Below are 14,697 nucleotides of genomic sequence, written 5' to 3'. Positions count from 1 at the left end.
TCAAGGACCCATGCTTATTTGCGATTGTTAAGGCACCATACGCAAGAAAGTTCACATCAGCTGGAATGGATTTCATGGGAATGCATTGCTTTATTATTTTTTATTCTTTTTTAGGATTAGGACCTAAGAGTAAATTATTTGTAGCCGGGGGGGGTCGGTCTCTTCTCCCCAGGAACAAGCGATGGGACGAGAGGGAACGGCCTCAAGCTGCGCCAGGGCAGGTTTGGGTTGGGTATTAGGAAAAATTTCTTCCCCCAAAGGGCTGCCAGGCCCTGGCCCAGGCTGCCCAGGGCAGGGGCTGAGTCCCCATCCCTGGGGGGATTTAAAAGCCAGGGAGATGTGGTGCTTGGGGACATGGTTTAGTGGTGGCCTTGGCAGTGCTGGGTTAACGGTTGGACTCGATGATCTTAAAGGTCTTTTCCAACCTAAACGATTGATTCTATGATTCAGTTTTTCTAAGGCTTCTTTCACTGTGGTTTACTACGAACATTTCCCTGCTGCTGTCGCTTTCTGCAGTACGTATTAAGGTGGGAGTGATGAAAACGTGAAAGCAAGCAGAAATCCACCTTCGCTGTCCAGGCTGCCTTTGGGCCACCGGCTCCTCTGCTCCCGGGGCTGCTCCCCCGCTCACCGGTGATCCCTGTCCCGCATCCCGCCACCGCAGCCCTCCTTGCCTTCGTTCTAGAAGTACCACGGCGGCCTGAGCCGTCTCCACAACGCTACGCGGCCACCGGCAGCGAAGGGCGCCCGGCCGCGGCCCCGCCGCTCCCGGAGGCGCGGGAGGAGCCGCCGGGCCCCGGCCGCCCCGATCGCGCCGGGCTTCAGGGGAGCGGCCGGAGGGAGGGGAGGGCCGAGGGGGCGGCCCCGGGCCCGCTCCGCAGGGACCGCCGCGCCCCTGCCTGGCCGCCGGCCCGGCCCGGCCCGGCCCCGCCGGGGCGGAGCGAAGCGGAGCGGGGCGGCCCGACCGCCTGCCTCGGCCCCTCGCCCGCGGCGCCGAGCGAGCTTCTTCCGGGCAGCGGGGCCAGGGGCGGCGCGGAGCCGGCAGCGAGCGGCGGCCGCGGTGAGTACCGGGACCGGGAGCGGGACCGGGAGCGGGCAGGGCTCGGCTCGGGGTCCCCGCGGGGCTGGGGAGCGGGCGGAGGAGCCAGCGCCGCTGTCACCCCCGCTGCCATACCGGTGCCTTCCGCAGAGGCCCAGCCCCGCCTGTCACCCCCGTCCTCCACAGGGGCCCCTGTGTCGCCCCCGTCCCTTCCACAGGGGCCCCGTGTGTCACCCCGTCCCCTCCACAGGGGCCCAGCCCCGTGTGTCACCCCGTCCCCTCCACAGGGGCCCCGCCCTGTGTGTCACCTCCGTCCCCTCCACAGGGGCCCAGCCTGTCACCCCCGTCCCCTCCACAGGGGCCCAGCCCCGTGTGTCACCCCCGTCCCTTCCACAGGGGCCCCGTGTGTCACCCCCGTCCTCTCCACAGGGGCCCAGCCCTGTGTGTCACCCCCGTCCTCTCCACAGGGGCCCAGCCCTGTGTGTCGCCCCCGTCCCCTCCACAGGGGCCCAGCCTGTCACCCCCGTCCCCTCCACAGGGGCCCAGCCTGTCACCCCCGTCCCTTCCACAGGGGCCCAGCCTGTCACCCCCGTTCCCTCCACAGGGGCCCCTGTGTCACCTCCGTCCCCTCCACAGCGGCCCAGCCCCGTGTGTCACCTCCGTCCCCTCCACAGGGGCCCCGTGTGTCACCCCCGTCCCCTCCACAGGGGCCCAGCCCCGTGTGTCACCCCCGTCCCCTCCACAGGGGCCCCTGTGTCACCCCATCCCCTCTGAGGGAGCAGAGCCGCTGTCCCCGCGGGTCCCCCCTCTCCTTGGGAGGTGCTGCCTGGACAACGGCCGCAGCCCCCCCATTCCCGCCTCCTCCCTGCCCACGGAACAGCCCCCTGCTTCCCCTCCTGCCCCCCAAACCTCCCCAGTCCCCCCGGCCACCGCTCGTCCCCTCAGCGCGGGCTGGCTGTCGCAGGGCGGTGCGTGGCAGCGGCGCGGATCCCGGGCCTGCAGGAATAAGCATCCCTGCCGAGGGATCGGCCTGTCCAGGGGAGGAACGCGCCAAATAACTTGGAGGTCAGACAACCTGGTAGCCAGAGGCAGGGGTTTTATTTATGAGTATAGATTTAAAAAAAAAAATTTCTTGAATTATAAATAATTTACTGTGATTATAATGGGTATTGGGAGAGCGGGGGGGGTGAGGACTGGCTTTGTACCGATGTGCAATTAAAAAATCACCTGCATGGCTCCTATCATAAAAAGATACACGAAATAGTGAAAAACCACAGAAGAGGGCCATGAACATGCCTGGGTAGAGCCAGATAATCCTACCTCAGTTTACCCGGGGGGCGTTAAAAAATGAGGAGCAGAGACAAGCTTGCAGCAATCAGGCCTGAAATAAAATAAGAGCTTGCGCTAACCCTTTTGAGCAAAGGAGCTTTCTTTTCCTTAACGAAGAGACGAAGCGCGCACGTGACGTGTCTCCGCGCTATACCTCATGCGACGGGAGAAGAGGTGGCAAATCGAAAGCCGACGCCGCTGAGCTGGCTGCGGCAACCTCTAACACCTGGAGGTCGCTTTAATGCCGAATGATGAAATCTCTTGTCAAGTTACATGCCAAAGATGGCTGCTGTTTTGAGGAGAGAGCCCCAGCTCTATCCACTTAACGCAGACTGCTGCTTTTGTTGCTAGGCTACAAGCGGGACGTACATTTATAAGCAAAAAAAAAAAAAAGTATCGTGTAGTGTTGCCATGATTTGCCTTCTCCAGCGTTCAGTTTGTTTTTAGGATTGCAGTAGGAAAAATCATTGTGCAGACAAAAATTTTTTCCCATGTGATTTAACTAGGTATTTACTGGTAGAAGCTGCTTCGAGGAAGGCAAACTTGGCAAGCGGCTCTGTTAACATTTGGTTTAAGTACATTGCATCAGACTTCTCCCAGTCATCAGCTGTGCTGCTTCTTTCGAACTGTGGTAGCAAACGTAGTGCAAATAAAGGAATACCGTTGCTTAATGACCCCCGTAAGTCTGATATGTGCTCTTTTGCCATCGTGCAAAAGTGCTTTCTTCCCCTGACGATCTATTAGTGCTTCTCATTTGAAATAATTATACTGCCATGATTGACATCTCTGGAGAACTCATTGTGCTCTTTTCTTTGCCAGAGCAATTAAAATATGGGTAGTAGCTGGGTGTTGCTTTGCCGTTGTGTTGTAGTTCTAAAGTAGAACAGGTCACCTTTTGCTCATCAGAGGGTATTTAATTTCCCATCTTTTCTCCTAAGCCAACGTAGCAGCTATTGTGGTGGGCATTGCTTGTGGAAAAGAAAAATCTGAGTTTGTTCAGGCAAAGGAGCCCCAAAAAGAGCCAATTTGAGGCATAAAGAGGCCTAACAGGGTCCCTAAGTATTTATCCATCAAAGCAGCACGGGAAGTGCTTCAGAAGAACTCGGTTCTGTATAAACAAACAAACAAACAGCTGTGGGCACTTTGGTTTATAAACATGTCAGAGGAAGAAGAGCAGCTGTTCTCCTCCCCATTTTATAGCAGCAGGTGCTTTGCTCAGCCTCAGGATTTTCCAGCCTCTGTCTCTGGTTTCCCAGAGCAGGGCACTGACAGCTGGACACCAGGCTCTTGGGCGACTGCTTTGAAGAGTGAAGATCTAGGGGCCGCAGTGTGTCAAATCTTTTTTCCTCTCTCCCAGTGAATCTGCGCAGGAAATGTTTTTTTAGCAGCACCTGGCTCTAACTTTTGAACTATTCCTATTCTTTAGGATTCTGGTAAGAAAGAGGTACTGCTGTTACCTTCTATTTTTACTGGGTTTGCAGGGAAAAGCCTCACTCTCATTTTTCAAAAAAGGAACTTAGTTGCCTCTGGGAGATTTTGTGAATCATGATCTGACCTGAGTGCCTTTCCATCACCTGAAGTCAGGGGTCTAAGTCCCGGTGAAGGACACCGTACAGGTTACACCTTTCTTTCAGTGTTTGTGTTGGCTGGGTTACTCGCTTGCCCTCCTGTGTGCAGGCTGGTTTGAATTCTCTTTGAAGCTGGAGTACCCAGCGTGTCCCAGGCTTTGTGATAGAGGGTTGCAGGTTGGGAGTTGGGCACCAAGAAGTGCGATGTCGCAATGTTCGTTATCGCAATTCTGTCTGGACTGCTTTTGGAGGTAGACTTCTCTTTAGACTTCTCCCTCCCCCAGCTCAGTTTTTGCTGACTTTCTGAAATTGCGTGCAAGAGAGGTGAAAGGCTGCTCTCATTAATAGAGTTCACTTCTGTAGGGGAAGGTGCAGGAGGCTAAAATCTGGACTCCAGCCCTCATAAAAGCAAAAAGCAACAGAAAATTCTATATAGAGGGTGAAGCAGTGTCTGGTACCCAATCCAAGGATGTTTGCCAAAGGATCCTCACTCAAGAGAATTCAGGCGTTTGTGTCTGTCGAGGGAAGCCTGCTTCTGGGGTGGCTCTCGGGCGAGTTTCTCTCAAATATTCTCTCTGACAACTCCGTGCTCCTGGCACCCTGAGCTGCCTGCACCTCTCGAGGAATGGACCTTCTGCCATTAGGGATGCTTCTTGACTCAGAACAGTGACCGTAGCTTTACAAATGTGTATTTAGATCAGACCTGGAGAATTGGGTTCATAGTTAGACCATCAAGAAACTTCTTTTTCTGTTGCTCTATTCCCAATTTTAGCTTAGATACTGGAAAAATTAATGACATACCTGACAAGGTTTCTTAATTGTGGAGCGGATTTTTTCAAGACTTAGGTTAAAATACAAGGTGTCAGTAACATAAGAAAATATAAATGGTTCCAAGGAAGGTAGCAAAGCTGCTTTTCATCATTCGCGCGCTGATGCATGAGTTTAAGTTGCCCAGAATTTCCCAGATCATGTGCCCGTCTGGATTGTTCAGTCATGCAACAGGGTTTAAAATAACTGATCAAATCTCTGGGTTGTTCAAAATTGAGTGGTATGTTACTGTCTGAAATAAATTAAATAGGCATCGCAACTCCTTTCGCTATTGATTTGGTTTGAAAAGTGGGTATATGACCTTCAATGTGATGTTTAAAACGTGAACTTTGAAAAGGAACAGCGGAGAGTTGAACTCCTGACAACTCCTGATTCTGCATTTTGTAGAATTGCTGCAACTGCTGTTGTTAACCTTTAAACAAGGTTTAAAGTCTTCTACTGTTGCTGGTTCTGTGGCAAATCTAAATGTAGCCTTTGTACTAAAACTGTTCATCAGACTTTGTGCTGGTTTTTATGTAATTATTTTTTAAGAGAGGCCACTCTCACTTTTTCTTAGGCCCTCTTTTGCCCTCCAGTTAATGTTGGTATTAAACATTAGACCATCAACTGGCAGATGATTCCATCTGATCAGAGAGGGCAAGAAGTTTGGGTGTGCTTGGTACTGGGGCTTCCAGCTCAGTTCGATGTTGCTTTCTGATTGAAAGTACAAGATGAAAAAGATAGTCAAAGAATTATTGATTTAAAATAAAGATTTTTTTGTAGAAGGTTATTAAAAACATGGAGTTGCGAGTTTCTCTTCAGATGAACAAAAACCTTAGTTTTAGCTATCGGTGAGTTCTACTGTGCTTTTTTGTTTTTATTTTCCGATTACTAGGGCTGGGAGAGCGTTGGGGAGAGAGATGAGGAGGCAGCAGCAGGGAGATTTGGAGAGAGAGTGGCAGAGGAGAGGCTGGCAGTGCAATTTGCTTTAAAGCGCTTGGGAAACGCAGTTTCACGCGGCGGTGTCCTCCCTGTGATCTGCCATCTGTATCGCCACATCTAATTGCCTCCGGTCTGCAGAACCACATCTTCGGCTCAGCTTTTGATGCCAAGTCCATGGCAAGCCGTGGCCGCTTCTTTAGCTTGACAGTCACATGTTTATGAAAAACTTAATTGACGCACGATCGCAGTTACAATTCTGAAAATGTGCCTTGGTACGTAGGAAGAGCCGCAGCGTGAAACACATGGATAATCAAACCTCTGTGTCAGCGCTGGGGAGCTAAACAGTGCCAAAAAGGGTTGCCGGTCACGGGAATGTGGTTGCCCGTGTTGTTAACTTGCTGGAGCGCAGCCTGGAGCGGTTTTGCCCAGGGCAGCTGATGCTGGCCCAGACAATCCGGCAGCACAGGGGCGGGTTTAGCTGCCGTTCTTCATGGGCGGTTTGGATCCAGCCGCCCTAGTTTGGGAACGGAAAGGGCTTAATGATATGAATGTGCCAGCGAGCGTAGTCCGTTCTTTATTACAGTTTAATTTACTAGTGTACCAGCTTCAGGGTTTGCAGGTACAAGCGGTTCTATTAAATATCTTTCTAATTGATCTGTTGTTTGAAACACCGAAAATATGTGTTATTTCCTTCCTTACTGCATATTTTCCATGATAGTTGTTGTTTGACTGCGTTATGATGTTGGCTTTTATCCTCTCGGTACTGCTGATCCTCCCTTGTGAACATGACCTCAAAGTGACATTTCAGTATGGATCATTACAGTAACTTATGTGTTTGTAAACTTAATGTTGTTTCCCAAATCCTCTCTTAATGGAGTTGTTTGAGGAAGAGTTGTTTCAAGGCCAGACTGGGTAATTTTGCTGTTTCCCTTTCCACTTTAGAAGGGCAGGTACTGTTGATGCAAAGCTTTGTCCTGTTTCACAGGTGGTCTCCCCTCTGTTGGGGCTGACTGAACAGCAACAGCTGTGGGAACAGTAAATTCAGATGTTTATATACAGACAGCTGAGTGTTAGGTAGTTGTTGAAGTTTGCCTTCATTAGTTGACTGTAACAAAGCAAACATTTTTATCTTTGTTCCAGAGGATTTGTGCATTTACTTTCCAATCCCTTTGCAAACTTTCTACTTATCTCAGGCTTCAGGTGGATTTATTTTAATTTGATTTAACCCAAATGTCCTTTATTTTTTCTTTACACAATTCTGTGATGGGTATATGGATAACGAGAACTTAAATCTTGGGCACACTTAATGTATATAGAAAATTATATCACTGAAGGTAGTGGAGTTACACCCTCGACAAAGCACTGTAGTTAAAATAATAATTAAATCTTAAATAGTTTTATTACAGTGCTTTTGTTATTGAGTATTTGAATGGATTATGCAAACAGCAGCACCCCTCTCAAATTGTAGCTGAAAATTAAGGTGACAGCTAGGTAAAATACTGTTTCAGCAACTTAAATTGAGGGTGTTGTACCTATTTCTTGCGGTTTTACAGTCTCACTGTTTAAATAAAAATAAAATTTAAAAAAAGCCATACGGTTTATGATGATGACTGCATGGCTGTTGGATAATACATTTATGAAACCATTTTTGTGCACAGTCATCGTTTTTACTTTGTAGTTGGACATTTTCTTTTATAAGAGGATCCCTTTGAAGTACATAGACATTTTATTGGCTTATGTTTTTGCTTTATGGGATTTATTTCCCTGTTCAGCATTTACTAATAGGGGCTGATAAGTCATGAGTAGCATCGTACGGCCTCTTTAATACAAGAGGTGGGGATTTGATTCTAAAAATAATTTGCTGGAAGACTTGTAAGGTTTCAAGACAGAAATTCACTGGTTCTGTTAGGCACCGTTGTAACAGATCTACGACTCAGAGTCCCGACACTGGCAAACTCGGCAACCTTTTTTACTTCACTGCAAGTTTTATGTGTCTCCAAATTATATTACTCCAGTGCCTGAACTTTTTACACTCCCTTGTATGCATGACATCTGTTCCTTCTCTGTGGGCACTGCTGGTCTGTCCCTGCCCACGGTCTTTATGATTTTTCTTTTAAACTTATAACAGCACTGTTCCTACCTATATTCTTGAAGTGCAAGATACATGTTTTTAGAAGAAAATGGTTTTGTGCACTTAAATAGCTGTCACCTAAAGTTCTAATCCCTTTGCAGGGTGGACACCTGTCCTGCGCCCCCATCCTATGCAGGACTGGAGGCTATATACTATCCTTTATTAAGATTAGTAATATTAAAGTCAGTGTTTGCTGTCTTTCTAAAGAGACACAGTGATTTCAAGCATGGTCTTTTGTTGTAGCACAGGCCAAGGGTCCTCCATTAATGTATGTTTTCCATTTTCCTGCTGGGTTACTTTTTGCTGCTGCAGCACTAACTCTTTCTTGGTAGATTTACAAGGAGGAAGAGAGGCCAAAGCATGTGCTGACATGCTTCTGCTAGCTCAGTCTGGCTAGCGTGGGTAACAGCGGTGAGAAAGGCACGGAAACAGGAGTTTTACCTTGTGCTGGCAACCAGAGTGGTTGTGTGTTGTCTTTGGGGTGCTTTTACTCTGCTAGCATGGGTTACGGCCACCCTGGCCACTCTCTCACCCTTACTACTTAGATCATGTTGGCTCTTTCTACCATCATACCTGTTTTTTGCTACGTAGACACGCAAGGACTGGGAGTTTCTCCGGTTCGTAGCAAGTTAGGTCTCTCTTGCACCCATTTTCTTGGTTTGTAATGTGGACTTTCAATCTCTTGACTCTGGCACACCAAAATGTTTAAGATTATCTATGCTGTATGTTTCTTGTTCGTTGTCTTCCCTGCAGATTTAAGGCTAGGCTTCAAGATTTGCATTACGCCTGGCTCCTCCTGCATCTGCAGATCCTGAACTTGAGCCAAATGGTAACCCAGGGTGGTCACTGCTTAGCCTGTTGAAGGAGCATGGGCGTGCAGACCTTTCGTGCTCCCAGACCTTCTCCTGTGCCAGTTCAGCGTACTAATCCAGGAGACTGAGCTGGCCTCTCTTCTCTTTCTGCTGCATTAGTTTTCTGCTAGGGCAGTAAGTTGTATCAGCACACACGGTTCAAGGAGCATCAGAGCGGACACAGAGTAGATCAAGTGGGGAGGGGATAAAGATAGGATGTGAAAGCGGTAAGTCTTCTATTTTTTGTAGATCCACCTTCGCCAGGGCAGGCTAACTGAAACGGAGTGAAACGATCCTGAATTGAACCATGAACCATCTGCAGTGAAGGCAGATCCTTATTGTTTAGATTTCTTGTTACTGAAGGACTTGGCTTTGTGGACAGAGGTATCCCAAGTATATGAAAACAATTCACAGACAAGGCAGTAGTATATACGCTAATCAGAGTGAAAAGAAATAAAAGAGCTTCTATTTATGGACTGCTTTATGAAGCATTCATTAGGCAACTTTAAACAGATTAACATAAGCTATCCTAAGCAGTTTTTAATCTTTCTTAATGAAACTGATCATTTAATTATAAAAATATTTAAACTTGGAGTTTCCTACAAATACTATATCGATAGGGAAGCATTCATAGAACGACTTCCCAACCCTAATGTACAATTTTTTTTTTTTCTTAGCGGAGAAGAGTGTTTTAATAAATGAATTCACCCTGCTTTCATAGGGCACTGCTTTGCAAAACCAACAGTTATCATTTTAGACCAGAAGATGGTCTGTTTTTTCACATTATGTCACTGTTCACAGGAGGGTGTCTTTACTGTCTTTTGTGGTAAAGTACTAAGAAAGGGCAAAGGAACCCAAGGAGCATCTCCTGTTCAGGTGCTCTGCATGAGAACTCTGTTCTCCAAATCTGTCCTGAGTCTTTTTTTCATTTCCATGATCTGTGTTCATTCTGCCTGTTGAGAAATGTATCACATGAAAATAATCCTAATCCTACTAATTGTGGACTATTCCTACTAAGTGTCTCCGCATTGTGGTGTGGTCAAGTGCTTCGTAACCGTGGAAGTACTTACAGCAAACAGGAACATGGAACGGAAAGCCAAGAACATTCAACTGGAAGTGAGGGATGAATTCTCTGCTTCTTAGCCAGCGCCTTCCCATCTCTCGGCGTTATTTTTGTGAAATAATAACTCGTGTCTTGCCGTATCAGCAGTACTTCGAGCACAGGTCAGGAGGGCAAGGTTCTGCTCTCGGTTGTGGCTTGACCTGTGGTCTTGAGCCAAGTTATGTTATTTAATTGTTTGTTTCTTTTACCTGCGTGTGGGGAGAAGGATGCACCTTAACAGTGCTGAAAAGCTGGTAACACCTCTAAATGTCTTTGGAGTAAGCTGCAAAAAGAAGTAGTGTTAGATTTTACTGGTCTAATGTCAGATATGTATAATTCTGATACAAACGCCTCCGTGCTTCAAGGTTAGCTGAGTAAACGATATATTGCTACAGCGCCTTATTTTCTTGAAGTTTTAGGATTTATTGTTTCACTGTAGGGAAACCCTGTCTCAGCATACAGTAAAGACCTTAATAAAAGCTGCCATACAATAATGAACTTAACACTGAGGGAAATGGGAGGGGAAGGAGGAGGAAAAGATTAGTTTCCCCTACCGTACCACATTTATTGGCCTTCTATTATCCTGGGAAGCTTTAGGACCTTCCCTAACTTGATGGTGAAACTTAAAGATCTGAGGGTAGTTGAATCATGATTATATTTACTGTAAGTTGGAGCAGCAATGCTGATGCTGCTTGTGTACTTGCTTTATGCTTACTTATTTGAGTTAATGACTGCAAATTTTAATACATGAACAGGCCTTTGGAACGATATGTTTTCCTTGAGGTCTCTTGTACCAAAGAAAAACTGAAGGCCACTAGGGAAAAATGCTGTAGTGAAAGAGCAAGAAAATGTATTCGGTAGGTCGGATCTAATAATATTAAATACATTTATCAATGTTCATTTTAATCATTGGAACACATGTTTGGCAGCTGTTTCTGTGGGGTAGTGGATCACCTCCTTAACAGGTAAAACACTATAGAGCAAATAGCTTTTAAATATTCATAACATTCACCAAATACAATCAGCATATTCTTCTGTTTCACCTCACAGTACCATTTTAATGTATTAAACTAAAATTATGCAATAACTTAGTGTGGCAAATAGCTCATAGTCCATGCGCTATACACCTGATGGAAAAAAGACGCTGCGCTGCGGGCGTCTTCGTTGTACTCGGGGGTTCAGAGCTGCCGTTGGGGTCAGTGCCGAGTGAACAGAGCTTTCTAACCCTTGAGAAAGGGATAAATCCGGCTCTCTGCGCTCAGTTCTCAGTAAGGTCGGTGCTGGTTATAAGAAGGTCTTAATTTTTGTTGGTAGAAGCTTGCTTTATTTCATCCTTTGTTCTGGTTTCACATATTATTACAGAAAGAGCACGGCATTGGGTGGAGAGAGGTATGGAAAACCCTGGCGTTGTGATTTCAGCTGATCACGTGTTTTTAACAGTACCGTTTTCTGGGGATACTTCAGTATATTTTCCTTTATCCAAGCGTTCAGAATGATTTATGCTTTTGTTGAATAGCTGGGGCGTGTGAATTATTGCAATAAAACCTGTGAGAGCTTATACTGATTTGGGAGCCTTTGAAACAACCTTGCAGATGATGATTTGGAGTAGGGACTGGGAATTTGAAACTCGTCTGGCAAGGATTGATTGAGCATTTAAGCTCTTAATACCTTTTATCAGGAAAAAGCAAAAGCAATCCTGCTGGTGTCCTACCTGCAGCCTGTGCTATCCGTTTGTGATTATCCAGAATTCAGCAATATCTGTAGGCACACGCCTTGGTTTTACACAATTGCTCTCTGCACTGCAAAGGCAAAAAGCTCTGCTTTGCCAGGGCAGCTCTGCCTTTCTCCCGATGTCAGGAAAATTTAGAGAGCAGGACACAGAAATATCTGTGTAGTTATAATTTTTGTGTGTGTAATTTTAACCAAATTGATTTAGCTTGCATGAAATTCAATAAGATCTGTTCTGTTGAATTGGAGGTTATTTGTTCAAGGAAGCGCTCAGTGGAAAGCAGAGATCTTTCTTATTCAATGCTTTTGTTTTTTCACTGTTCTATCATAAATAATACAAACTAACATAAAAATAATACATAAACATACCAAATGCTTTGTTTTGTTTTGTCATTTGATGAAAACAAACTCCGTGGGTTTTTAATAGAAACTGATTATTTAACTTAAGGAAACTTTACTTACCGGTAAATGTATGTAAAAGTAAAATGTAAGTAAAAGTAAAAAGGAAGGACTTTTTTTTGTGTGGCACCAAATTAGGATTTTCTAATAGATTTTTAACAAACTTATTTAGTAATACTGGCTGAGGTATGACATTTTCATCATTTGGCTGTTAATCATGCTGTGATTGTGAAGGACAACCCTTCGTTATTATTTATTTAATCCAGTCTGGGCTCTCAAAGTGAGGTGTACCAGCAGTAGGTTGCTTTGCTTTCTTGTTACCACGCGTGGGACTTTGCCTCGAATATTCGGCAGCGCTGAGTAGAACGGACTTCCCAAATCCGCTTTAAACATTGCTTATCTTCAGGTATAATGCAGTTATTCTGCATTTTTGCAACTTGACAGCTTTACAGTCGTGTCTGGTGCTCAGTGCCGTCGCGCTTATGCAGGCACAGTTTCGATTGACTTCATGAGCACATGTAACTTTGGGAAGAATTTGAGCAACCTGAATGTCATCGGCGGTTCTTCCTGGCAGATGAAAATCAAAATATTTCTATCAGAAAATCAAATATTTCTTGTAATGTTTGTATGATACACCGTAAAATAGTACGTGGCCACTTGGTTGTCGTTAAATCACAGTAATAATAACCACAGAAGTCCTAAATGAGGGTCGTGCTTGTGCTACTACATAAGCATAAAAACGCAAAGTGTGGGTAAACGCGGGGCAGACAGTCTTTTCCCTGAATAATTCCCGCTCTAAGAGCAATTCTGACTGATAAGCGGTTCAAGGCAGGATAATTTTTACACAGCCTTCATCTGCTTAAAAAGTTGATTTCATGGTTCCTGTGAGAGGTGGTAGAAAGATGTGTATAATCTCCTTCTTGTATGACTATGAGCCGATGTTAGCTCACTTTCAAGAACAGACTTTGGGGGGATCTGGGGGTTTTTTTGCTAGAAATGCTGCTCTGTAGCATCTTCTAAATATTTATTAGCTTCCTTCTCCTTCCTGGCGCTTAAAGCTGCCGGCTTAGGGCTGGTTATGACAGATGGGGAGACTTAAGCCTTTATTTCCGTAGAAGTTTACTTTCCCAAAGACTTCCAAGTTTTTCCACTTGAGGTAGCAGAGAAGGATCATAATTACATTTGAGAGATGGACAATAGCTTCTTCAGATTTCTTTTTTTCCCATGAAGTTCACATTTTTTTTATGATGGAGACACCTTACATGATTAGTTACTTTCTTTTTGTGTTGTTTTTTTTTTTTTTTTTCTGTTCTACATCATATAAGTTTCATCAAATTGACCAAAATGTCTCAGAGAACTTTATGGTGTTCTTGAGTTAAGATGAAAATACTCTTCAGTGGCAGCTTACACCATATGTATCAGTTGTCCTCATAATCATCATTATGAGGACATAATTATTTTTCCTAATAAAACAGATAGATAAAATGCTATGTTATATCATTTGTATGTTTATAGATCCCATTTACTTCAGCCATTTGAATTACAAGCATTATTTGGAGGAGAGCTTTTGCTTTTTTTTTAACTGGCTGTTGAATGTGTTGCAGGAATTTCTTTTAAGAAAGTTAACATTCATACAGCTTGTGCTACGCAGGCACTGTCCTTCTTTCATTAGATGTTGAAGTAAACTTAGTCATCCTGAAGTAATTTTTCATTTTCTGGGCTTTGGGCCCCATAAACGCACAGCTATGTCGGTTCAGTGCCCTTCATTGTAGTTCTTTAACCATCTTTGAAGTCTCATTAGGAGATCTGGTCGTGTGCTCCTAATGCGGCAAATTGTTGCATTATATAATCTTTGTTTTGGTAAAACATGGATTTAGGGAAACAACATTTATTAGAAGAAATTGTTGGGTTTGTGTTCCTAATTTTTGTTTTGTTTTGCTATGCCAGAGAAGTTAATTGGATTTTATTAAATATTTCTTCTGTCGCTGCACTTTATAGCAGCTCTTCAGGCATCTCTTGAAATATGTAATCTCTCCTTCCCTTCAAGACCGTGTTTTCAGCAAACGGTAACTCATCATTGAAATAAAGCACACTTCTGATTAGTATATTGTTACTTAGTACAGCTATTTGTTAATAAATCTCTATACTTCCTTTGCATCTGCCTCATCCTCAGATATTTGCACAGGTGTATGATGTTCTCTACCTCATAATCAGATACGCGTACTCTTACAAAATGTAATGTATAAATGTCTTGGGGAAACAGGCACCGAAACATTTCTGTAGATATTTAACTAAGTTCTTGCTTTTTTACTTCTATCAATACGAACCTCATTAAAACCCATATTGATATCTGACATCATCTGCTTTCTGGATATATACTTGCCCCTTTAAACCTCAGTTCTGCAAGTTGGTTGGTGTTTGTTCTCTGGTTCTTTACTCTAAGCGTAACCACTTTTCATCTTGCAGGTTATAGCTACATTATGAAATAGGTGGAATTCTGAATTGCAAATTTTCATGTTTTCTTCACAGAGTTTTTGAAGATGTCAGCAGATATACCATTAAATATTAATATCAAGGAGCCCCGATGGGATCAAAGCACTTTTGTTGGACGAGCCAGTCACTTCTTTACTGTAACAGACCCCCGGAATATTTTGTTATCTGATGCCCAACTGGAAAATGCAAGAAAAATTGTGCATGATTACAGGTATGGCATTGATCACTCTTACTGCTGGCCCAAAACAGTCCATGTCACTGATAGTACCTGGTTATATATTTAAGAGAAAATAGTAAAACACTGTATT

General features: G+C 44.7%; 1 protein-coding gene across 2 annotated transcripts in view; it reads left to right on the top strand.

Moving 5' to 3' along the window:
- The first annotated feature begins 997 nt into the window (after positions 1–997).
- The window catches only part of SFXN1 (sideroflexin 1), a 29,168-nt gene continuing 15,468 nt past the window's right edge, over positions 998–14,697 (top strand). For both annotated transcript variants that reach the window (XM_082324422.1, XM_082324421.1), the window contains exons 1-2: positions 998–1,060; positions 14,426–14,600. In XM_082324422.1, the coding sequence (XP_082180548.1) occupies positions 14,437–14,600 (164 nt within the window). In that variant the 5' untranslated portion in view covers positions 998–1,060; positions 14,426–14,436. The remainder of the gene's footprint in view (positions 1,061–14,425; positions 14,601–14,697) is intronic.

This window comes from Platalea leucorodia (genome assembly GCF_965183815.1).
Source record: "Platalea leucorodia genome assembly, chromosome: 11".
In the NCBI taxonomy this organism is placed as follows: Eukaryota; Metazoa; Chordata; class Aves; order Pelecaniformes; family Threskiornithidae; genus Platalea; species Platalea leucorodia.
The sequence above is the reverse complement of the archived record's forward strand: the minus strand, read 5'-3'. Positions and strand labels throughout refer to the sequence as shown.